The 23,641-nt window shown below is 45.0% G+C and overlaps 1 protein-coding gene across 4 annotated transcripts in view; it reads right to left on the reverse strand.

The window, feature by feature from the left end:
- Window positions 1–23,641, reverse strand: part of DPP6 (dipeptidyl peptidase like 6) — a 1,158,816-nt gene that overhangs the window by 571,933 nt on the left and 563,242 nt on the right. Inside the window, exon 1 of one of the 4 annotated variants that reach the window (XM_035255080.3) lies at window positions 20,401–20,798. The exons of the other annotated variants lie outside the window; for them this stretch is intronic. Coding sequence (XP_035110971.1) covers window positions 20,401–20,457 — 57 coding nt within the window. The 5' untranslated portion in view covers window positions 20,458–20,798. Of the gene's footprint in view, window positions 1–20,400; window positions 20,799–23,641 lie in introns of those variants that run through there. 4 annotated transcript variants of the gene reach the window in all.

A 23,641-nucleotide genomic window follows, 5' to 3' on the forward strand; every position in this document is an offset into this window, starting at 1 on the left:
GAGGCAGGAGGGGAGGGGAGGGGAGGCAGGAGGGGAGGGGAGGGGAGGCAGGAGGGGAGGGGAGGGGAGGGGAGGGGAGGGAAGGGGAGGGAAGGGGAGGGAAGGGGAGGGAAGGGAATGGGGATACTCTCACCCCAAGAGTTTGTGAGAACCAAATAAACACCAGGCCATGAAAGGGCCGACGGACACCTGAGGCTGCAGCTATTTCCTTCAGGTTAAGATTCAGGTTGTTGCCACAAGATGTGACCTCCTGCCTGGGTGAACGAGGTGCCCTGTCAGGCCAGGAAACACCCCCAACACAGACATGGAGCCTGCTGCCTGGACCGATGACAAAAGGTGGGTGCAATTTAGCAGGGCAGAGGGAGACCCAGCGGTCACGCTGGATGGAACCTGGGAGGGAAGGTCACAGCGGGTTCTCCCCGTGCTAAGAGGTAGAAGCCAAGCTGAGGCTGCATTCTGGGTTCAGCTAAGGGCCACGAAGAAGTAAAGAGCAGAGGCCAGCAGAAACCCAGCCTGCACATGGCTGCATCTACATGGGAGGGGCAAGAGTGCAGACAGAATGAGTCAAAGGGGGAGCACAGGCGCAAATACAACTTTGATTAAATTATCTGAAGCGTAATTAATGGAAAAGAACAAAGGGTACTGGAGCGGAAAGGCTGGGAACAGACACCAGCTCCCCAAGCGACTTTCCACAGGTGCATGTGGAAGGCACCCAGGAAGCACTAAGTATGTTACTGTAGTAACCGTCATTGTATCAGTCAGGAGCCCATCTTCAAACAGACATATATATATAGCATTTCTTCTGCAAACCCCACCCACTTTGCCCTCCGCTCATGGTTCTGTCCTGGTGGAAGAAATTGTAAGGGTTATTGCCAAGTTTAAAATGAGGAAACTGAGGCCAGTATAAGAACAATTAGATGCCAATTTATTTATCTCCTGGGCGAGGTTCTGTGGTCCTGGGGAAAGGGGCCAGAGAAGTCGCACTTGACTTCTCAGGGGAGGGGGTTTTATGGGGGTTAGAGGGGGGCTGGCCTAGGATGCATGGGGTGGGCTGCCATTGGGTAAGGCTTGGCGGGATTTCTTCAATTTTCGCGGGTTCCGCTGTATAGTTTAGTCCTGCGAGTGCACAGTTTAGCGCTGAGGTTCAAATGCATAGCTGGGTGCTGAGAGTGCATCGTCTAGTGCTGACTATAGACCTGGGGGCAGAATGGAGACGTGGGCGAGGGGAGCCCGCATGGAGGAGCCAGATGCCGAGTAATGTGTTCTGCCTGATAACCTGTTATCAGGCATAGAGAGGGGTGGGTGTTGTTCATCGGCTCTTAGCAAGGCTATCGGCCTTACAGAAATGGTTCATGGTACTCAGTGCTTCCTCTTGCTATCACTCCTTTTAAGAGTCAGTGGAAAATATGGGTCTGTGTATATGTGTTATGTGTATTTTACACCAGAGATTTTGTAGTTTTCACCTGTACTGTCTCACTTAAACCTCCAAATAGCTTTCATCCATATTAAATGCATCAGATGCTGGCCAGAATGAAATCAAAATGCTTTTATTTATTTCAAAGTGCAAACAGCTCCGATCAAACTATTACAAACTCATGGGAATCAGCTGAAAAGGGGACTCAGAACCTCTCTGGGAATTTTATGAAACAAAGGACAGCATGGCTACCCCTCACCCCAGTGGTCTACGGGAGCAGAGGAGGGAGAAAAGGTAACTTGGGCTGAAATCTGTAAAAACGGCAAGCTCAAACAGCCCGGAGACAAGTGTAATATTATTCTTGGAGTTCTCCTCTCAAGAAAGGTGATTCCATCCACTTACACCAGAGACGGCAAATGGGTCAATACAACTTCATGGTCGGGGGACCAAAAGCAGCAAGTGCTCCACAGAAATTAGTTGACGATGAAAATAGACACATACCTTTTGTGGAGAGTTTGACAAAATCATCTGTCAACAAGGTCAGAGCTTGCCCCAGACAAGTGCCTGAAACCAAAAGGGGGTGGACCTCACACTCATGCAGTCAACTGAACGCTCACTTTGTATGCGGTCCTCATTTCTTACAGCCTTTTGTGCAAAAGCACTTCCTTTTCTATTTTAATGCAAACTACAGTGTTTTAGCTTCAAGCCAACTGTGCCAATTTAAAGAACTATACATAAACTCCAAAAGAGACTTCCACAGTAGAGCCATCTTGGAAAGTGAATCTCGGAAATGAACAATATCCTCAGTTTTATTGTCAAGCTTACAATGGCCCTTCACGTTTAAACTGCATTACAAACTTTTCCAAGATGTGCATGGGATGGCATTTCCTTTGGTTCCGGCGTTTCTTGATTATTCCATTTGTTTTTTTGAACAGGGCTATAATGAGCCCATTCTCCTCCACAACCAGGACAGCTTCTGGAACATACTATAAAAGAGAAGGTCTGATCGCAGCAATGCTATGTTGGTTTGTGTGGTGCTCTGGTTCATAATGAACTTTCACACACATTACCTGATTTGATTTTTGCTCATGGCTGTTGAAACCAGGTTGGTAAGTTCAGTCGTGTGACGTAAGTACAGCCATGGAAGCAGGCATATTTAGCTAATGTGAACATGTTTTATGTCTCAAACACCTTGAAGGCAAGGACTACAATGTTTACTGCCTATAAACCCCTTCTCAGGATAGGATACTTCTCTCTTCACATTATATCCCAATAACTGCTACTATCTTCCTGAGCACACCTGGAATGAAGAGATTTACTCGAGTTGTGTCGGATGCTGCTCTGGTTTCAGGAATCTCTCAGACTTCCCCTGCCACTGAAAACTGTTAAGTTCCCCGAAGAAGGAGGCCAGGTCTTGTGCTATTTGTAATCTTCTACATCGCCTAAGACCACTGGAAAATGAATTATTAAGCAGGAGTCTCTTCACGGCACAGAATATCAGAGGTAGGAAGTTTTAGGCCAAACAGAAATTGGCTTCCTTCTGCGGTTGACTCTTTTTCTCATCCAGCGGGCTTGTCAAAGTGTCAGAGCAAGATGAAGGTCTGGGTTGGAAATGGCAGACTTAGTCAGACTGAGCTTATTTTGCCCAAAGAAGAAGAAATGGAGAACAAGCTTCTCTAAACAAAAACGTGCATTGCATCCTAATGTGATGTGAGCACCTCAAGTCTATTTCCTAATTGTGGGGCTTTGCAACTCAGAATGTGGGCTCATACTGCTTGGCCCCAGGCCAGCTGGCTGGTCTAGAGGCAGACTGGTGACTTTAGCCAGGCCTGGCAGAGTCCTTCTGTGGGCCTTTCCAGGCTGGGCTGAGGAGGGAGGGGAGGCTGAGGGTCTGCTCTTCTAGCGAACTAAGCTGGGGGTTGGGGGTTGGGGGTTGGGGGAGTGACCGTACGTAGAAAGAGCTGGGAGATGCCTTCTCTATATGCGGTCAATAGAGTGCCCGCAGGAGAGGAGCAGCTGCTGCCCTTTCCCAGTGTGCGTTTACAGCTGTCTGCAATTCTGTGTCAGCAACCACACTACCTTTCCCTAAATCTCACTTTTGCCGTAGACAAAAGCCTAAAGCCACAGTCTGCAGGGAAGAGAAGCTCCTCTCAAGTCAGCTCCAATTTCTAATCTTCACCAGTCCCCAACAAGGGATAATGAAGTAACCAGGGGGAAACCCCATGATGCTTCCTAGCTTTCTCCCAGCTTCCTCTTCTACTCCAGCTCCAGCTGGGGCCCCTGAACCCCAGAGCCAGTGTTCATCTTAAGGAAGGTAGAGAGGCGTACAAAGAGAGCAGGTTTTGTAAAATTACAGCACTGTTTTTCTGGGTTTTTGTTAAAGACAGGGTCTCACTCTGTCATCTAGGCTGGACTGCAGTGGCATGATCACAGCTCACTGCAGCCTAGATCTTTTGGGCTCAAGCAATCCTCCCACCTCAGCCTCCTGAGTAGCTGGGACTATAGGCATGCACCACCTGCTAATTTTTGTACTTTTTCGTAGAGATGATTTTCCGCTGTGTTTCCCAAGCTGTGGAACACGTTTTCCTTGGTGGAAGCTGCAAGTGTACATTCTATCAATGCAGAGAACAATGAGTGCCTGCCTAGAGCACCACAGAAGCTGTTAAATGTGAATATTATTATTATTTCCACTGGATCCTTTGTGTCTAGAAGCCTGCTAAATACCTAGCAGATGCTCGGTAAGTATTTACAAGAATAAATACTACCTTTTCCTCAGAAAGTTCTCAGCAAACATTTATAATAAACACTACCTTTCCTAAAACTCTAGAAAATTACCACATTTACCAATATAGGTTCAAACAGAAGTACAATCGGGGCGGGGTGCAGTGGCTCACACCTGTGATCCCAGCACTTTGGGGGGCTCAGGCAGGCAGATCACCTGAAGTCAGGAGTTTGAGACAAGCCTGGCCAACGTGGTAAAACCCCTTCTCTACTAGAAACACAAAAAATTAGCTGGGCCTGGTGGTGCACATCTGTGGTCCGGCTACTCTTCCGGCTGAGGCAGAAGAATCACTTGAACCCTGGAGGTGGAGGCCGCAGGGGGCCTAGGTCACATTGCTGCCCTCCAGCCTGGATGACGGAGGAAGTCTGCGTCTCAAAAACAAAAGAAGAACTGCAATTGGCTGTGTTTTCTCTTCATAATATGGATTATGGATACAGTTTCTACTGTCTGGAGGTGAATCTCATGTTCCTCTAGAATTGATGACATTAGAAGTTATGAGGTAGGTTTTGTGAAAATCAAGTATGGAATGGAGCAGCCGTGGGAACTTCCGGACACCAGTCCCTTACGGCAACCGCACTGGACATGGGGCTGGTGTGAAGCGAGGCGCCAAACACACATGCCAGTCCAGAGACTCGGAGTGGAAAAGCCAAACGTAAAACGTCTCATTAATAATTTGCATGTTGCTGGAATTATATATATATGTATATATAATATATATATATACACACACACACACATATATCTATATATATATTTTGAGATTGAGTCTTGCTCTGTTGCCAGGCTGGAGTGCAGTGGTGGAATCTTGGCTCACTGCAACCTCCGCCTCCTGGGTTCAGGCAATTCTTCTGCCTCAGCCTCCCGAGTAGCTGGGATCACAGGCGCGTGCCACCATGCCAGGCTAATTTTTGTATTTTTAGTAGAGACGGGTTTCATCATGTTGGCCAAGATGGTCTTGATCTCTTGACCTCGTGATCCACCTGTCTTGGCCTCCCAAAGTGCTGGGATTACAGGCATAAGCCACCGCACCCAGCCCCTATATATTCTTTAGATGGAGTTTTGCTCTCATTGTCCAGGCTGGAGTGCAATGACATGATCTCAGCTCAATGCAACTTCCATCTCCAGGGTTCAAGTGATTCTCCTGCCTCAGCCTCCCAAGCAGCTGGGATTACAGGTGCCTGCCACCATGCCCAGCTAATTTTTGTATTTTCACCATGTTGGTCAGGCTGATCTTGAACTCCTGACTTCAAGTGATCTGCCCATCTTGGCCTCCCAAAGTGCTGGGATTCCAGGAGTGAGCTACCACATGGGACCCGGAATAACAGATTTTTGATATAGTAAATAAAATATATGGTAAAATAATTTCCATCTGTTTCTTATTAATTTTTTAAGGTGGCTAGTAAAATTTTTTAAGTTACATAGTAGTTCATGTTGCAAATTTTTTGAGACAAAATTTTGCTCTTATTGCCCAGTCAGGAGTGCAGTGGTGCAATCTTGGCTCACTGTAACCTCTGCCTCCCAGGTATAAGTGATTCTCCCACCTCAGCCTTAGTAGCTGAGATTATAGGCACCCACCACCAATGCCTGGCTAATTTTTTGTATTTTTAGTAAAGACGGGGTTTCACCCTGTTGACCAGGTTTGTCTCGAACTCCTGACCTCAGGCGATCTACCTTCCTTGGCCTCCCAAAGTGCTGGGATTACAGGCATGAGCCACCACGCCCAGCCTCATGCTGCATTTTTGTTAGCACTAGTGCTGAGCGTTATACAAATATAAAGCAGGATTGTCACTATATTCTAGATACTAAAATTATGTAGAGAAAAAGAGTTTTAACCTTGTCTTTGAAATAAAAATCTAACCTGTGTTAGAGCAAAAGAATTTGAAGACAAAAAAGTGTTTTATTTCAGGCCTAACAATACAGTGGTCTTTGTGTTTTTACATGAAATAGGTAATCATTAGGTATAATTTTTGTCGTAAAAAAAATCAGTAAGACTGTCAGAGAAGTTCATGAGGACAAGCACAGAGAGACTGCATGCAGGCATCCCTCAGTACTCAGACTTCGTTAGGCTCCCCTGACATGGCAGACACCTCCTGCTGCTGGCCTTGGGGACCACCTAAAGATCATCACACAGCCCCAAACCAGCATACTCAAAACCAGAGCCACAGACGAGGGCAGGCTAGACGCAGAACACACACACCTGTGCACGAGCCCAGCACCCACATCACCGATCCTCACTGCCAACACGGAAGCTACTGACAGCACAGCCTTCCAATGGTCAGGCTCACCAAAGCTGTTTCTTTTTTCTCTAACATATATACTCATGCCATGGCTGGGGGTAAGGGAGGGGCGGGACACAAATGCTATTACACTGTTACTACTGTTACTATTACACTGTTACTACTATTGCTATTACACCGTTACTACTATTGCTATTATACTGTTACTACTATTACACTGTTACTACTATTGCTATTACACTGTTACTACTGTTACTATTATACTGTTGCTACTATTACACTGTTACTACTATTGCTATTACACTGTTACTACTGTTGCTATTATACTGTTGCTACTATTACACTGTTACTACTATTGTTATTACACTGTTACTACTGTTACTATTACACCGTTGCTACTATTACACTGTTACTACTATTGCTATTACACTGTTACTACTGTTGCTATTACACCGTTACTACTATTACACTGTTACTACTATGCTATTACACTGTTACTACTGTTACTATTACACTGTTACTACTATTGCTATTACACTGTTACTACTGTTACTATTACACTGTTGCTACTATTACACTGTTACTACTATTGCTATTACACTGTTACTACTATTACTATTACACTGTTACTACTATTGCTATTACACTGTTACTACTATTACTATTACACTGTTACTACTATTGCTATTACACTGTTACTACTGTTACTATTACACTGTTACTACTATTGCTATTACACTGTTACTACACTCTACTTACTGAACCCAAGAAAGAAAGTAATACATCCTGAATAACAAGGGACAGAAACAAAACCCTCCATTTCAGACTTACAGGTACAACTTATCCTCTTTCAGTGATTTCTGGTTCTGTTGCGATAGATGTAAACTGGGGAATCTTTAACTTGCTCAGCAAGTATTAGTCAAGGGATTTATGTTTCCAAGAAGTTTTATCCGTGTACAAGTTGTTTTCAAAGGACCTTCCACGAAGTGATTCCAAACTTTTGGTCTCGGTATTTGGGGGCTGGAAGAGAGGTGGGGAGTGCAAGTGAGGGTCTGATTGATGGGGTGTAATTGTTTTGTGGATTAATAATTTTTCCCCAGGTCACTCTAGTTGTCTTTAAATCGATTATGCCTCTTTACAGGATAATGTGAGAAAATAACTGGCATTGTACACAAATATTGAGTCCACTGTCATTAAAATGTTTCACATGCATTTCTATGCACAACTGTATAACTAATACAGACTCTGAATATTTTCAATGCCCATTGCTAGGTGATTTGAGACCAGAAGTTAGGATTCCCACGCAGCGTAAAGCTTATACAAAATTTTATTTCTGGAAAATTTCAAAATTTCCTGTGTTATTAGAAATTCTCTGTATATTGTTAAAATTTAAAACATTGGATCAACACATAAACTACCATATTATTAAAAGTTATTTGGAGTTTTATGAAATAAAGATTTGAATCCAAAATGTATATAAAGTTAGTATTTCCTTCACTTGGCATGCATTTGTTGAGAATACATCTTGCAAGCCGTGAGGCTCACAACACACACACAGTTCTCCACTCACAGCGATCTTGACCTTCCTTGGTGTTTTTATTGGATTCAATTACTGTCTTTTACTTTAAGTATAATTTTCTCAATTACTGTCTGTTACTTCAAGTACAATTTGTGTTTCAAGCAAAGCCAACACAATTATATAAATCTGAAATTTTCAACAGCAATATTACAAAATAAAAAATAATAAAAATTATAACTACACATCCATTCATTCCTGGGGCCATAATTCTTCAGAATCTACATTTAGTAATCTAAAATTGAGTATCACTATTAGATTTCAATAAGTACAAAATACAGTCTGCTTTACATGCAATTATATCAGGTTCACAACAGCATCGCTACAGAGCTAAGTTAAAGTAGTATCTAAGTTGTAAATACATTTTTGACAAGGAATACCCCATAGCAGAGATTCAGGTTCCTCAGCATAATGATTCTAAGCCACATGCCTAAGTGAATTTAATAAAGTCAAAAACTGCAGACTAATTGTTACACCTATATCTTATTATCTGTCCCACTTCAAGCAGCAGTGAAGGAAAAGTTATTCAGCGCAGCAAACACACTTCATAGGAAGTAAATCTGTGTCCATTTAGCAAAGTCTCTCCTATAGCCAGATTGGTGGGGGACAGGGAGACAGCCAAAACTTTCACTGCACTCACACCACCATGCTTCTGCTTCTTTAACCCTGGGATAGTGTAACTAACATGCTGGTCATATTCACAGCTATTATTAGTCAAGCATTTGCTCACCGTGGAAACTTCGGTTACCCAACTTGTGCAACGCTGCTGACCCAGTAAGTACCAGAGCTGGAATTCAAACTCAGACCTGCCTGAAACCCAGGCTAGGCTGGTATTCCTTCTCCTGTACCACAATCCCCCATTGTCCTCATTCCCCCAAACTGTACAAGCTACGCTTTCACTAACTCGTTCATTTATTTGTAAGAAAGTATTTCACCCTGTCACCCGCATCTGAAATCTCTCCTGATCCTACATTGACTCCTTAAAAAGTTCTACAAACTTCCCGAAGGCAGACCCACTAGAGGGCAACCAAGGTGAACATTCCAGAACTTTGCATTCCTCTGATCTTCATCTGCCATCTTCCTTTCCTCAAAGCACTGCTCCAACCTGAGAATTAGAAGATCAACCCAAATGTTCAAGTCTGCTTTTTCTCTGCATCGGAGAAGGTGGTTCAATAAGAACTTGTTTTTCCACTTCAACAACTCATTTCAGTGAGCTCTGTTTCAACAACAAAAAAGGACTCTGGTGATGTAAAATGCCCGTTTTTCAACAGTTCTGTGATTTCTCATGGTTGTCTTGTTTATCTATGAGGGAATATTCACTTATCTATGGAGATGAATCACAGCAAGCCTGAATGTTGATGTATGGCTGGTGGCTGCGGTGAATAGTTGATGCTTTTGTGGTAGAGAAATGTTTTTGAGTAGGACAGGTGACAGTGGAATATTGGGGAAAGAAGAGTGGCAGTGACACTTTGAATGACAGGGAAAGCAAGGTGAGTTAGCAATTGAGAGGGAGATTTGATGTCTCTCTTGGGCTCTGAAAATTTGATTCATTTGTTCAACAGTTCATTTGATGAATAAATAGTAAAACCACTGACCCTCAACTCAATAGAGGAGGCTTAGAGAAGAGGATGCAATTCATTCACTCACTGATACATTTAGCACACAAATAAGTGGGTCACCATTGTGCTTGGTGTCAGAGATAAAACAAGTAACACGGCATGCTTTGTGTCCTTCAGAAGTTTATGTGTGTGTCAAGGGAAGAAACAGGAGGTGCCATATTAAAGTCTTGAGGTCTTCAATATTTGGGGGTCTTAGTCAAACTGCCCCCAATGGAGGAAGAACACAGTCATGCATCCCAGGCTGAGGCCACCACGTGGTTGAGGATAGAACCATATTCCTTAGCCTTTTATCACCCGAGGTCAATCACAGGTCCATCATCTACCACTTCTGGGATCTCCTGCTCACTGCTCCCTGACCCCTCTCCCCCTGCCATGCCCCAGCCTCTTGTATGCACTGTGCCTCCCTAGCACAGCCCCCACAGCTGAGAGCTGCTGGTCAGTATCTATGTAAGCTTTGAGCACTGAGGACATTCCTGCTGATGTGTCTTAAGACTGTGCTAGCCTGTGGGGACCACAGTGACAACAGAGACACTCAATCTGGAGTCCACAGACAGAAATGAAGGGGACGTGAACCTTAGGAACTCAAAAAATTACGGGGCTTTTTCTGGTGAGCAGGCCTACAGCTTTCATCAGATCCTCAGAAGTGTTAATAAGCAGGATACTTGTGGTTCATTTTAAGCTTGTAAGCAGATAAAATTTCCAGATGTTTCAACATCTGAAGCCCTGCTGGGCCAAACCCCCAATGTGAGCAGATGATGCCCGGGGATTCCTCTCCCTCACACTCGCATGTTCCCACACCTGTTGTGTAACTACTATCTTTGAGGTTATTCAGCTGTAAGATGAGATTGAAAATTAACTACCGCATACTTCCAAAGCATGAATAATTTATTAATCGTTGCTTACTTTTAAAAATTGGTAAACAATGGTAACAACCTCATTATTTTCCTTGTTTCAAAAAACAACTCATTAAATAACGAATTACTCAAATGTGACAGATTGCTACGAACAACCTCATGCACCCAGCACTGGCGCCATGAAAAGAACAAACGGCCGTGTTCGTCCATGAGACGTGAAGACGAAAAACTGCAGTAGGTTTGATTTACCTGGAGTACACAGACCTTTTCTTAGCTGACCTCTAGGTGGGGATTTTTAGAACCATTCGTATTACCTAATTCCTTTATTTCCTTTGCAGTTTCCAGTTAACAGGTTTTGTGTTAATCTTCTTGGCATAATATATTCCCATGTTTCACTCAGGACTGATTGGAAGAAAAAAAGGAGGGGATTGTGTTCTGAATTTGCAGCTTGCCAGCTGTATGATTTTGGTAATTTACTCAACCTCTCTAAGCTTGATTTTTCTCCTGTGTAAAATTAGACTGTTGAATTAGATGTGTGGTTTGTGAGCTGGGCTCCCACATGCGCTGGGGCTCTGCTGACATGTCTCAGGGACACTGAGCTAGCGCATTCACCTCCTTCACATGCCATTCTTGGCTTGCTTCCTTTGGAAAAGGGGTTTACATTACTAAAACAAAAGTCCCAAACTCAAGAGCGTCTATAAGAAGTCTTAAAAGTCAAACACTCTATGATTTTGTAGAACAACCCATTTTAAAAATGAACACACAAGCTCTGACCAAATACTGAAAAAAAGAAGATTCAAGTAGCATTGAAATGTCAGCATGGCTGAACAACAGTTTGAAATTTCCATGACAAGAATGTTATTTTGTGTTTCTATGTTTTGTTTTTCACAGCAACAGTGTGACAGAATTATCCTCGTTTCACAGATACAGAATCAGTCCAGAATTGCCCAATGTCCCTCAGCTAGCAGGTGGAAGAGCTTGGATCAGAAGTCAGGGGCATCCATGCCAAAGCAAAGCAATTCTCCCAACTCCCCCGGAAGTGGGCTATTGACAAGGCAAGGGTCAAGTCCTCCTCACCCCAACCCTAGCAATGAGCAGACAGAATTAACAAAATGCATCAAGGGAGCTGTTGAGACACTACAGCTTCATGATTTTTAATGACAAAACAGTTCTTACCTGCCAAAGGTTTTTATTGGTTAATCTCTTCTCTAACCAAGTCATATATACCATATGACCTGGTGTTAGAGGCATGATGGACTGTTCATTTCTCTAGCTCATCAAAATCAGAGCCAGAAATTGCATTAATAGTTATCTTAAGTCTTCCTAAATATTTCTTTCTCAGGCTATTCCAAGAAGTACTATATATATGTGTGTGAGTGTGTGTGTGTGTGTGTGTGTGTGTGCATATATATATATATGCCATGTCTTAAAATATCTTGTTGCTTCTAGGTAAACTTGAATTTACTTGTGAAATAACAAACTCTTTTTGCTCTTTGGAAACCAGAAGTCTCTAGTCCCTTTTTTCACCTATCAAAACATGCCTAGATTAAATAATCGCATTCACAAAATAAAATCTTAAAGTCCAAGTCATTCCGCTGGTTTTACCTATTTCAGAAACCCCAGTTCTCTTAAGCAGGAGCCTCCTGTGCCAAGTTCAGCCCCTACCTCCCTTCGAGAAATGTACGAGCCCTCGCTCTCTTCCATTGCATGCTTTCAAAACACTTTCATATCATAGTTCCCGTTTCTGTTTTCCCAAACCATCTCCATGTGCCCCTGCAGACATATTTCACCTTCCTCCAGCAGACTGCTGGCTGCCCTTTGGGTCCAGGCACCCTGGCTGGGGACTTTTCTGCTCTCTCCTGACCTTAAACAATTCCCATCCAGCTCTCCTTTCCCCCTACCTTACTCTCCCATTACTATTTATCAAAATAAAAAATCTTCTTTGGATGCAACATCTGTCTAATAAGTGGATGGGGTATTAAGCAAACTATTGAAATTAAAAATAGTTTCCTTCCCTCTCCCACTCAGAGGCCTGATCTGATATACATACTTAGTGTCATCATTTTGGAATTCCCACAGTGAATGCTATAACAACTTCAAATATTCTAAGAAGAATGAAGAATTTCAAGAATCACTGCTTGAAAATAAATTTTTTTTCATTAATTTGAAAACATACATCACTACTATTCAAGATCATCTCTGTTGCACATTATTTCCAAAAGACAAAACATGGAATGTATTTTGAATATTTTTCAGTTGTGATGTTACATCTTGTTTGCGGGTAGCCTCTTCAAAGGGTTGAACCAATCCTTTTAAGAGGATGAATTCCCATTATCTCCAAGAGAAATCATATGAGCACATCCAGAAGACTGACTTTGACCTTTTAAAGTGTTTTGAGAATGTCCCACCATCACCATGGTGTTCCCATTTTAATCAGCAGATCTGGCCTCTCTCCCACCCCTGCACCCCCCACACACAGGCACACATACAGATATTTTTTAGAAGCCTGTGTTCCAAATTAATAACTTGGCAGCTTGAGATGATGCTTGAGTCTCATGCAGTTTCACACTGGGAAAAGCAGTTTTTCTTGAATTCTGGCAGGGGAAGTTAAATATCTTTAAAAATTGATCAGATACTAGTAAAGGAATAATATATAAATTGTCACTAAAAATTTGAGGAGTAAGACTTTATTACATCGGCAACATGCAGCCATCAGTGGAGGACTGCATGCGGGATCCCCAGCCACCAGGATCAAAGGGACCCACAACACTGACTCCACGCCTGTGCGTATTATGGCAATTTTTCCTAAGAAGGAATCGCTGCACATTTCAACACTATTATTATAAAATCCTCCAGGATTGGAAAGCAGCACCGGGATCTGTAATCTGGTATTTGCCTGATACGAGACCAGCTCTAATATGAACACAAAACGAACAGGTACCTCCAGGATGTGCACAGCCTATCAGTATTTGAAGGGTGCCAAGACTGTCCCCACTGTGACCTCACCTTAATTTTTCCTTAACGATGTGACTAAATATTTTTTCTTCTATTTGGTCTTGCCACAACGTTATACCTAAAATTTCCACCATTAATAATTCCATTGGGTTTTTATTACCAATAGCTACTGTTGAAATTACAAATGCTCTCAGGACGGTAATGCACAACACCCGCCTTATACTTTTTGGCTTTTAATGATTGGATTTGTCTCAGTCATTGAGCAAGGCCCAGGGGGAGCAGCACGTGGGGCAGTTTTGATAGAAAGAGTCAAGTATGAGCAAATGGTGCTAAACCTTGGATACCAGCAGAGATTAAAAGCCTACCTGGGATATGGCAGTAAAGAGTCTTGAAAGGGGCTGGGCTCCGTGGCTCACACCTGTAATCCCAGCACTTTGGGAGGCTGAGGCAGGTGGATCATGAGGTCAAGAGATTGAGACCATCCTGGCCAATATAGTGAAACCCCAACTCTACTAAAAATACAAAAATTAGCAGGGCATGGAAGCCGGATTACATGGTGCTGTAATCCCAGCTACTCAGGAGTCTGAGGCAGGAGAATTGCTTGAACCCGGGGAGGGTGGAGGCTGCAGTGAGCCAAGATTGCACCACTGCACTCCAGCCTGAGTGACAGAGTGAGACTCTATTCAATCACTCAATCGATCCATCGATTAATCAATAATAAAAGAGTCCTGAAAGGCCAAAAACAAATGGGGATGGGAACAGGATGGAGAATAAACTTTCTGGATTTGATCACTCTGCCTGGGCTGTGTGTGTTGATACCACTCCACTCCCCACTTCAAGAAACATAGCCTATCAAAGCTAGGAAAGACTTTAGGATATCAGCCACATGCAGAGCTGCACCAACAACAGGACTGCGATTTACATCCCACCCAGATTTTCTTTTTGTTGGAGACATGGTTTCACTCCATTGTCCAGGCTGGAGTTCAGTGGTATGATCACAGGTCACTGAAACCTAGACCTCCCTGGGCTCAGGTGATTCTCCTACCTCAGCCTCCTGAGTAGCTGGGACAACAGACATGTACCACCATGATGTCTGGCTAATTTTTCTATTTTTTGTAGACACGAAGCTTCACCATGTTGACCAGGATTGTCTCGATCTGTTGACCTCGTGATCCACCCGCCTCAGCCTCCCAAAGTGCTGGGATTGCAGGTGTGAGCCGCCACACCCAGCACCCCATGCAAACTGACATGGTTACCTAGTCCCATGATCGAAGGTTATGAAGTGCTGGGATTGCAGGCATGAGCCGCCGCTCCCAGCACCCCATGCAAACTGACATGGTTACCTAGTCCCATGATCGAAGGCTATGGAGTAACCAAACCTACATCTTGAAATAAAACCATTTTAGTTCATTTTGTTTTTGCAGTGTCTGAAACAAGATGATACATCCTCTACCTGTCCAATCTTTTATAAGCAAGGACATCAACCAACCAATGATCTCTCAAATCTTATACAGACTCCCCAAATTAGATTCTCTTCCTCAGTTTTTAGCTCTGGATCCACAGACTCACTCTGCCCTCTCTTGCTCAATGACAGAGGGTGAACAGTGTCTACTGCAAAACCAGATCAGTGCTGAACACAGGCACAGCTTGTTTCCATCAAAGATCATAACTCTACAATTCCCAATGAGGCCGAGATGGTGACTGTTGGTTACTATAAGCGATTAGCATCTTAACACTTTGCACGTGCACACTGGAGCGAAGATGTTTTGGTGAAGGTTAATGCACCCTCCAGCCCTCAGGTGTTCTCCATGCAGCATTTGATGGTCATGACTACACCTGCCCTGGTAACCTCAGTACCCAGAATGAGGGGCAGGATTTGGTTTAACAGACGTCAGAATAAAATAACACAATGCATTTAATGCACAGAGAAAGCATTTTTAAAAAAATACACTGTTTCCATTGTTTTGAATTTGGGTTGCACCAAAAGCCAATCTGGGTATCATTTGTCCTTGCCCACCTCCAAGTACTGCCTTTGCTCCCAATTGTCTGGACTTGCATTTGGTGTAAGCAATGGCACTTGCTGAACCGCAGCTTTTAGTAGGTTGGTGACATGAATCCCAAAAGATTGGGAAATGCCTGCCGTTTCTCAGGGCAGAATTCATGCTGGCTTCAAGCTAGTTGCTTTCTTGGTTCCATCATGTTGTCATCTTAGGTGACAAAAAGAGACATCCCTCCTCGGAGGATGGCACTGCACCAGCCAAGCTCTTTCCCCTCCCCTAAGACTTCATGCTGCTCCCTGTCAGCTCAAGGACCTGCTCTGGTGTTCCCACCAGGGAGCTCTGGTTCTGGACCTGCTTTCTCTAGGATATCCAAGACTTCCGAGTTCTCCCCTCAAATCCTCCACACATCGGCCTAGTGTGCAGCCCAACTCCATCCTTCTTTCTCCTGGCTCTGGAAGTTCATGAGTCCTAGATGTATTTCTACACAATCCTAAGAACCTGGTATTTCTATTCTTTGTATTCTTTGGCAAGTTTTCCTCCAAGTTTTCTTTTTATCCAGAGAGTCTTAGATAGCGTAGACCATGCACAGATGGAATTTAATCGACATGAGTATGGCTGCTGCATCCAATGTCCTGGTGAACTGTGAAAGTACTACCACTGCCACCTGATGGCCTTTGTGAACCGTGAAAGGACCACCTTCCCTACTGGGACTTATCAATAGTTATGTGTACTTCCTAATATCGAAGATTGTTTTCCTGTGTTTATTTTCACTTCTTTTTTTCCTGTTACCACATTTATCTTGAACATGGGTGTCTCACATTGCCTTTTCCTTTTAATGTGGTTACATAAAAAAATTAACTCTCATAATGGTCAAAGCCAGATCCTCTCTTTCAGTATCTACTGCAAGAAGCAACAAGACCCAATGCAAAGAGCAGTGGACAAGAACATGAGAAATCCGCTCACAGAGCTGTTACCTATGTGCCCTTCCGGGAGGCCACCTAACCTCTCTCAAAATTCGCAAGCATTTTAATGTCCACTCTATGGAATCTGTCATTTATAAAATTCTATTCATTTCAAAAAACATTATTCTGTAATGGTATTATTACATATGTTCAGACAGACAATTTAACCTGTCAGTTAATACTAGGTCCTGGGGCTCATAATTTAATAGAAGAGCAGACACATTGGGGGTTATTAGGATTTGCACAACTTGCAGAAAACTGAGAAGCAACAAAAGCAGCAGTCACATAGAGAAGGTGTGATAAGAACTGCTGACTTTCAGCTGTAAGGAAGTTAAAGATGTGACTGAACTTAGCATATAACAAAGATCCAAGTTAGCCAAGGGAGTGGAAGATATTCCATGTGAGAGGGGGCTTCTGTGGAGACCTTTGAAGGAAAGGCATATTCTCACACATCTCTGAGGTTCCTGAGCACAAGAGCATGAGCTAGGACTCAGGGGTACATGTCCAACTCTGATTTTGTGACACATGAGGTGTGTATGTGTGTGGCTGTTAATGTGTGCATGAGTGTGACTGTGCATGTGTGTAATGTGTGTGCATGCACATCCACACACATACATACTTGTGCACAGATTATGCATTTTGCTCAAATAATAAGCAGAGATAAAAACTTTGAGCAAAAATGTGTCCTGGCTCATTGCAAGCAGATGGAATTAATTTTTGTGTCTTCTCTTAATAGCATTACTGATCACTGCTTTTGCATTTTAGATCATTTGAAATGGAGATAGTATGTACTAAAATAAATTTGTACTTTTATTTATGTTAAGGGAAAAACCCCTTCATTTGGTTTTCTAAGGAGGAGTTTCGTTTGCTTGTGAGAATATAGTAAATGGAAGCCAACCCTGCCTCAGTGTTTTTTCTGGGTCCCTCCCAGGCTTCACTCTGTGCAGGAGCGGAGATCAGGTGCAGCCAGTGCTAATGGCATTTTCACCGAGAAGTCTCAGTATTACCTGTTTGGCTTCAGAGCCAAAGGACCAACTCAGTTCATTCAGATTCAAGTATATGTTGCTTCCAAATATCTCTGGGTTCGCAATACTTCATTTAAAAATAAACTTTAGGGTCTCCAAAGAGAAAGAGAAATGGTCCCCTAGAAGCCAATTCTCCTTGTTTCTCTGGCTCGTTTATTTAGTATTCTTTAAAAAACAAACAAAAACAATCCCCAAATGCTATTTACATATTTATCTATTTTTAGCACATTTCTTAGCAAACAAAGTGGGAAAAAAATCTGTAGCTCATAGGTAAAATCATTTGGTTTAATTTTTTTTTTCTAATTTCCCCCTTAATTTGTGTTCATTCTCGGCACACAAAAGTCATTTGCACCCACCATCCATATGCCTGGCTTCCAACCACTAAGACTGGTAGAGAAACTCACTTTCCTCTGTTCACTTGCTAAGAAGTAAGGGGTAGTTTACTGCAGTAGCCAAACAGCTGTACAGGATGCTAGAGACCGCATCAGGCTCCATTCAGTCCCAGTTCTCCGATTAACGCCTCACAAGATGAGGATGTGAGGGGCCACTGAGTTTCTCTTAAGAATCAACACTTGGCGATTTGGAGGCAGCCACTGAGTTAGTACAGTTTAATGATCCCCTGCTTCAAAACCAAACCACAAAGCAGCAATCCTCTCTTCCTCGCTCTCAAAGAACTTAAAAAACCAAAAAGGAACATATTCCTTTTTCCTGGTGTCCCTACACATTCCTACCAGCCTGGGAATACAGGTATCCCAAAAGCTTCATTAGCAATAAGAAAATAATAAAGAAGAACGGAGAACTTATTAAGAGTTCTGGAGTCTAAGCACACATGATAGTTTTAATGCCTTTGAAAAATTATATATAGTGCAGGGATAAGAGACAGTCTTTAGGGATTTTATTTTGGTATGTTATTTACCTCTTTATGTTCCAAGCAGTTTGTTAAGACCCTAGCTAAAGTTCCCTCGAGGTACACGTATTTTAAATGTGGGGTCGTCTTCCTCCGTCCCATCTGGCTTATCTTATCCCTGTTGTTCCCCTCTTCATCTTACTTCATAGGGTTGGGTCTGATAATTTTTCAGGGTCAAGATGACACCCCTCTGAGTAGGGAGGAAAAGGAACTTCCCAACGGCATGGGATGAGGACAGCTGCTTCTAGGTGTCCCACCTGACAGCTCTGGCCATGGCTGCCTCTGGTCTTCCGTTTTATACCAGTTAAGACTTCTCCAACCAACAGGTTCAAAGACATGAAATTTCCAATAATAAAAAGGTAAAAAATCAAACCAAGAGCTTAGAGGTCTTCCAAAACCTACACTGCAGTTAACTACTCCCACTCTCCTGGGATGCTAAGGTATCAGGCAAAATAAGAGCAGATTCATACCGGAAACAAGGGATTTCTTTTACATAACGCAGATTGGGCTTCTGACTCCCAGTCCTTGGGTGTCAACCTATGAACAGCAATGGACTCTTTGATCATTATTACTTTCTCCCATGGTCAGGGACGCTACCTGAGTCCTAGTGCAAGCCCGAATGCCCAGCACACCCTTCCTTCATAACTAATGAGGGTGAGCTGGAGTAAAAAGAAACCCAGTTCATTACAGAATGATAATTCAGTGTGGAAATAGTTCTTGTTGAGCAAATATTCTGTAGAATTATTGAAAGGAGGGAGGTTTGGTTTGTCTATGTTGAACCTGTCAATCTATATGAGCACTGTCACACTGACTATAAGAATATTTAGATGTCCGTATCTACAGAATCTTCTAACCAGATGAAATAAAACTTCATTTAACTTCTTTAGATGATGATGATGATGATGATGATGATGGCGGTGGTGGTGGTGGTACTAATAAAATGGCCCCCCTTTTACCGATAAATGGGCTTTGGGAAAGGACCCCAGAAGGGAAATGACCCCAGTAAATACAGATCAAAGTCATCTGCATGTGTCTCTGAAGAGTTGGCATGGAATTCTGTCACACAATGTGCTGAGGAGATTCTTCACCTTCCTGAACTCTAGAGATGTCCCCTATCTTTGCCCCAGTCCTAGCAATGAGATCCAACAGCAACCCTAAAATAAACAGGAGAAACCAGCTTCTGCTGTTGATTTACCACGCTTGAGCAACTGCTTTGCAAATCCATCGGTGTCTCCCAGGATCTATTTTAATGATCTGCCTGAGGTGAACTGAGCAATGATTAAAAGACAAGAACCCTCAAGATCTTCTAAGAGGGGAATTATGATGTCTACATGCGTGGTGAAGCCAGCGGCTGGCTGATTCACCTTTCCTCCCTCACCCCTGGAGCATCTGCAGACCGTGGCCTCCTCAAGACAAGGCGAGTGGCCGCCCTGTGCCATGTGGAACCCATTCAGCCTTCCTGGTCCACAGCCAGCCCTTTAATCCTCCTCCTTCTCAGCTGAGTCCTCCTCCGTGTCCCCACCATCCATCCTTCGGCGTTTCTAGCAGGGACAGTTTGCTCTGGAGGGAAGGAGGAGGAAGGGGCCACGAGGTATCTAAAGAAAAGTCCTTTCAGCACAGCTCATTTTCTTTTGACTTGTCTGAGAACCAAAGCCAAGTCCTGTTGGAGGTCAGAATACGCGGATTTTTTTGGCTACCCCGCTCTTCCTCCAAGTTACAAAGTACTAGTTGGGAACCTTCCCAGGGAACACGTTAGAAGGGCGGCTCTGTAGAGGGAGGCCTTTGTCCAGAGGTGCTTCATATCAAGTTTACCTTGACAGAGGCTCCCCGCGCCTGCACCTGAATCATCAAGCCAGGGAGAGGAGAGCGGCAGACTCCAGCAGCACCCAGCACTTTGTGTCTCTTCCCAGCTTGGTGGCTCAGGGGGCTACAGTCATAAAGCAATCCAAAATACCAAATTCTTCAATAAATGCATATTCTCCCTCTCTCTCTGTCTCTCTCACACACACACATATGCATGCATGCAGACGCGCGCGCGCACACACACGGACCCCCGAAAGCAGCATTACCTGCTCCTGCTGCTGCACGGATTTCCCCGAAGCGCTCGGCTCCTTGGCTGTGGTCATGGTGTGTCCGGGCGCTTCCCAGCACCGGGGCAGGTGGTATCTGACGGCGAGTTGGGAGCCACCAGAGTCCGAGCGGTAAGGTGAGGAGGAGTGTGATTTTAGTCCATACTTCCGAAATCACAAGGCTATTTTGGGGAGGGTGGAGGGGGAGGGTGGGCAGGCGAGCCGAGTTTGCTCTTTAAACGCGAACAGCAGCGAGAGGATCCGAGGGAGGAAGCTGCCGCTGCTTAGTGGGGCTTCTCCAATTAGCAACAGCCTCTGCAATCGCCACAGAAACAATGATAACTGCTTAGCAACCGGCAAGTGGCGGCTGGGTGCAGGAAGGGGACCCAGTGATGCGCGCTGCCTCCCCGCCCGCCTCCCGGCCCGGCGCGCACGGCGCATGCTCCGGCCGCCCGCTCGGCGGGGCTGGGGCTGGGGCTGGGGCTGGGGCTGGGGCCGGGGCCTGGGCCAGGGCCGGGGAGGGGGCCGCAGAGGCCGCCACTGCCCAGGAGACGCCGCGCCCACAGCCACAGCCTCGGTCACTGCATCCGTCAGCGCCCCGCGCCGCGCCCGGGTGTCTGAACCTAAGGCCCCCTCATCAGGGCGCGCCCGACCCCGCGCCTACCTGGGCTGGGGACAGGGGTGGCCTCAGGAGGGATGCCCTTTGTTTTTTCTTGCTGCAAAGTGTCTGATGGGTGTTTGAGAAGGAAGGGGTCTGGGAGCACGGGAGGCAGGCAGCGTTTCTGTTTGCCCAGTGGGTTTGGCAGGAACACGGGTTGTTGAAATCTTGACCTTTTATTTTCCTTAAAATTCTGAAAACTTAATGCTCCATCGTTAGAGTCAAATAAACTACATTTCTCTAAGAAAATCAGCCGGGACCTCAAGGGTGTCTGTCCTTTAAAAGAAAGACAGGAAGAAAAAAAAAAAAAATCCAAGCCAGTCAGTCTGATGACCTTACGGAAACAGGAGGGCTCCCCACTGTGTCCTGAGCTCAAGGAAAAAGAGACAAAGCAGGAGTTCGCCCGTCTGGCCCTCCCTGCCTGACCCACGTGCCCAGGCCTCTGCCAGGCTCCCTGCACCTGAGCAGACAGTTAGTGAGTAGCGGGGAAATGCAGGTGGCAACTCTAAGGAGCGTGGAATTAGCCAGTCATTTGCAGGTGAAAGTTCTTCCCGGCCCTCCAGAAGCTCAGAACTCAGTGCCCAGAGCCTGGCACTGCTCCTCGGCAGTCCCAGCCAGCCTGTGGCCAAGCTGTCTGTTGATGCTTTTCCCACTGCTGGTCTGGAACCCCTACTTTCACCCATTGGCTCTTGGTCACAGGCATTCACTGGACTAAGAGTTTAGCCATTTGTATATACGGGGAACTCTCAATAATAAGTCCTTCAGGCCAGGGCCTGAATTGATTGCTCTAGTGTTTGCACCTCTGTGACACCCACTATAGTTCCTTACAGAAAAGAGGCCAACTAGATAAGTTTCCATTTAAAAGGTGTTGAAGATTTCCCCTTGTTCAGCCCCTTTCCAATGCCTAGCTCTGCTTCCCACCCCATCATTTTACAAAAACCAACCAGCAAAACGCAAGGCACTGTGTGCTTCTTTGGAATTGATGGCTGAATCCAAATCATGGCAGAGTGACTGGTCGCCTCGACTGTGGCCTGAACTTCATCCCGGTCTGAGTACTTATTTGGCACAGACTCTATGACATCTGGGTGGATGGCTGGTAGCTTGCATGGTTCAGCTGGGAGTAAAGAAATGACAACCCCTGTGAAACGCTTGCCACGTGGTATGGGTGTGTGCTCTTCCTTGGTTGCACGGGTTTAGACTCCTGCATGGGACAGGGAGGTCCAGGGGTGAGTACAGTAGTGGTATCAATTTCCGGCTTGTCTGTATGACCCTGCCTACTGGGATGCTAGGAACCTAAGTTCTCATCAGTGTTATTGGGAGGGACTGGGCCAGGCCAAGCAAGGTTGGCAGGCCGTCAGAGGGTCTTCCTTACAGTCACAGGTTCTTCAGTGGAAGGTCCATTCCTGGTTACACCTCTGGCCCCAGGAGCCACTGCAGTGTGAGGTCCCCAAGCAAACTTGTCACGGAGGCCCTAGAGTCAAGTAAACAGGGGCTCAGAAGGAAGGGCTGTGTAGCCAGGTGAGCATGCTCCCCTCACACACCTGAAATGCAGTTGACCCCTGGAGGACCTCAGTCCTAGGGGAAACCACAGCACCTGCCTTAAAGTAGACCTGGCCGGGTGCAGTGGCAACCACCTGTAATCCCAACACTTTGGGAGGCCGAGGCGGCAGATCACCTGAGGTTGGGAGTTTGAGACCAGCCTGACCAACATGGAGAAACCCCATCTCTGCTAAAAACAAAAACAAAAACAAAATTAGCTGGGTGTGGTGGCACATGGCACATGCCTGTAATCCCAGCTACTCGGGAGGCTAAGGCAGGAGAATCCCTTGAACCGGGAGGTTGCAGTGAGCTGAGATTGCGCCGTTGCACTCCAGCCTGGGCAACAAGAGTGAAACTCTGTCTCCAAAAAAAGTAAAAAGTAGATCTGCACAGTTTCAGCCTTAGAGTTGCTCAGGACCTCAGATTACCCCATCCTCCCGATACTCCTCTTAAACCTAAAACCCCAGGAGTGGGTCAAATGTGGATTCCCCCATCTGTTCACATCTCAGGAAGGACTAGTTGCTCACCCACTGAGGCCTTGGGCTCAACCCAGGAGTGATGCCAGGAGGCAGACAGCAGATGGGAAGGTTTCCTTCACTGATTCCAGGGCCGCTGACCTAAACCCTAAACTGAGGACTGGTACCTCGGGAATGATCAGCCATGCGTGGTGGGGAATCCATGTGGGTGGGTCCCATTTTACCTCTCAGTAAAGAGCTTAAAATATTTTTTACACCTAAACAAATATGGATGGAGGACAAAGTTTGTGGATATTTGTAAGGTGATACATGATCCTTCAAAGGAACGTCCTGCTGGGGTCAGATTGCTGGGACTTTGATCAGCCAGGCCCCACGGGCTCCCCACCTCCCCCACTCATCTACTCTGCCCATTCACCCATCTGTCATCAGGAGCCTCCAGGTGGGGAAGTTCAGGAATTGCTGATGGAGAACCAGGCCAGGCTGTGCCACTCAGTATCTTTTCTTGGAACATTCTGGTACTAGCTTCTCAGCTGCCCACCTTTTTACATACTTGAGTTTGACTGTTTTT

This window comes from Callithrix jacchus, chromosome 11, assembly GCF_049354715.1.
Source record: "Callithrix jacchus isolate 240 chromosome 11, calJac240_pri, whole genome shotgun sequence".
Classification (NCBI taxonomy): Eukaryota; Metazoa; Chordata; class Mammalia; order Primates; family Cebidae; genus Callithrix; species Callithrix jacchus.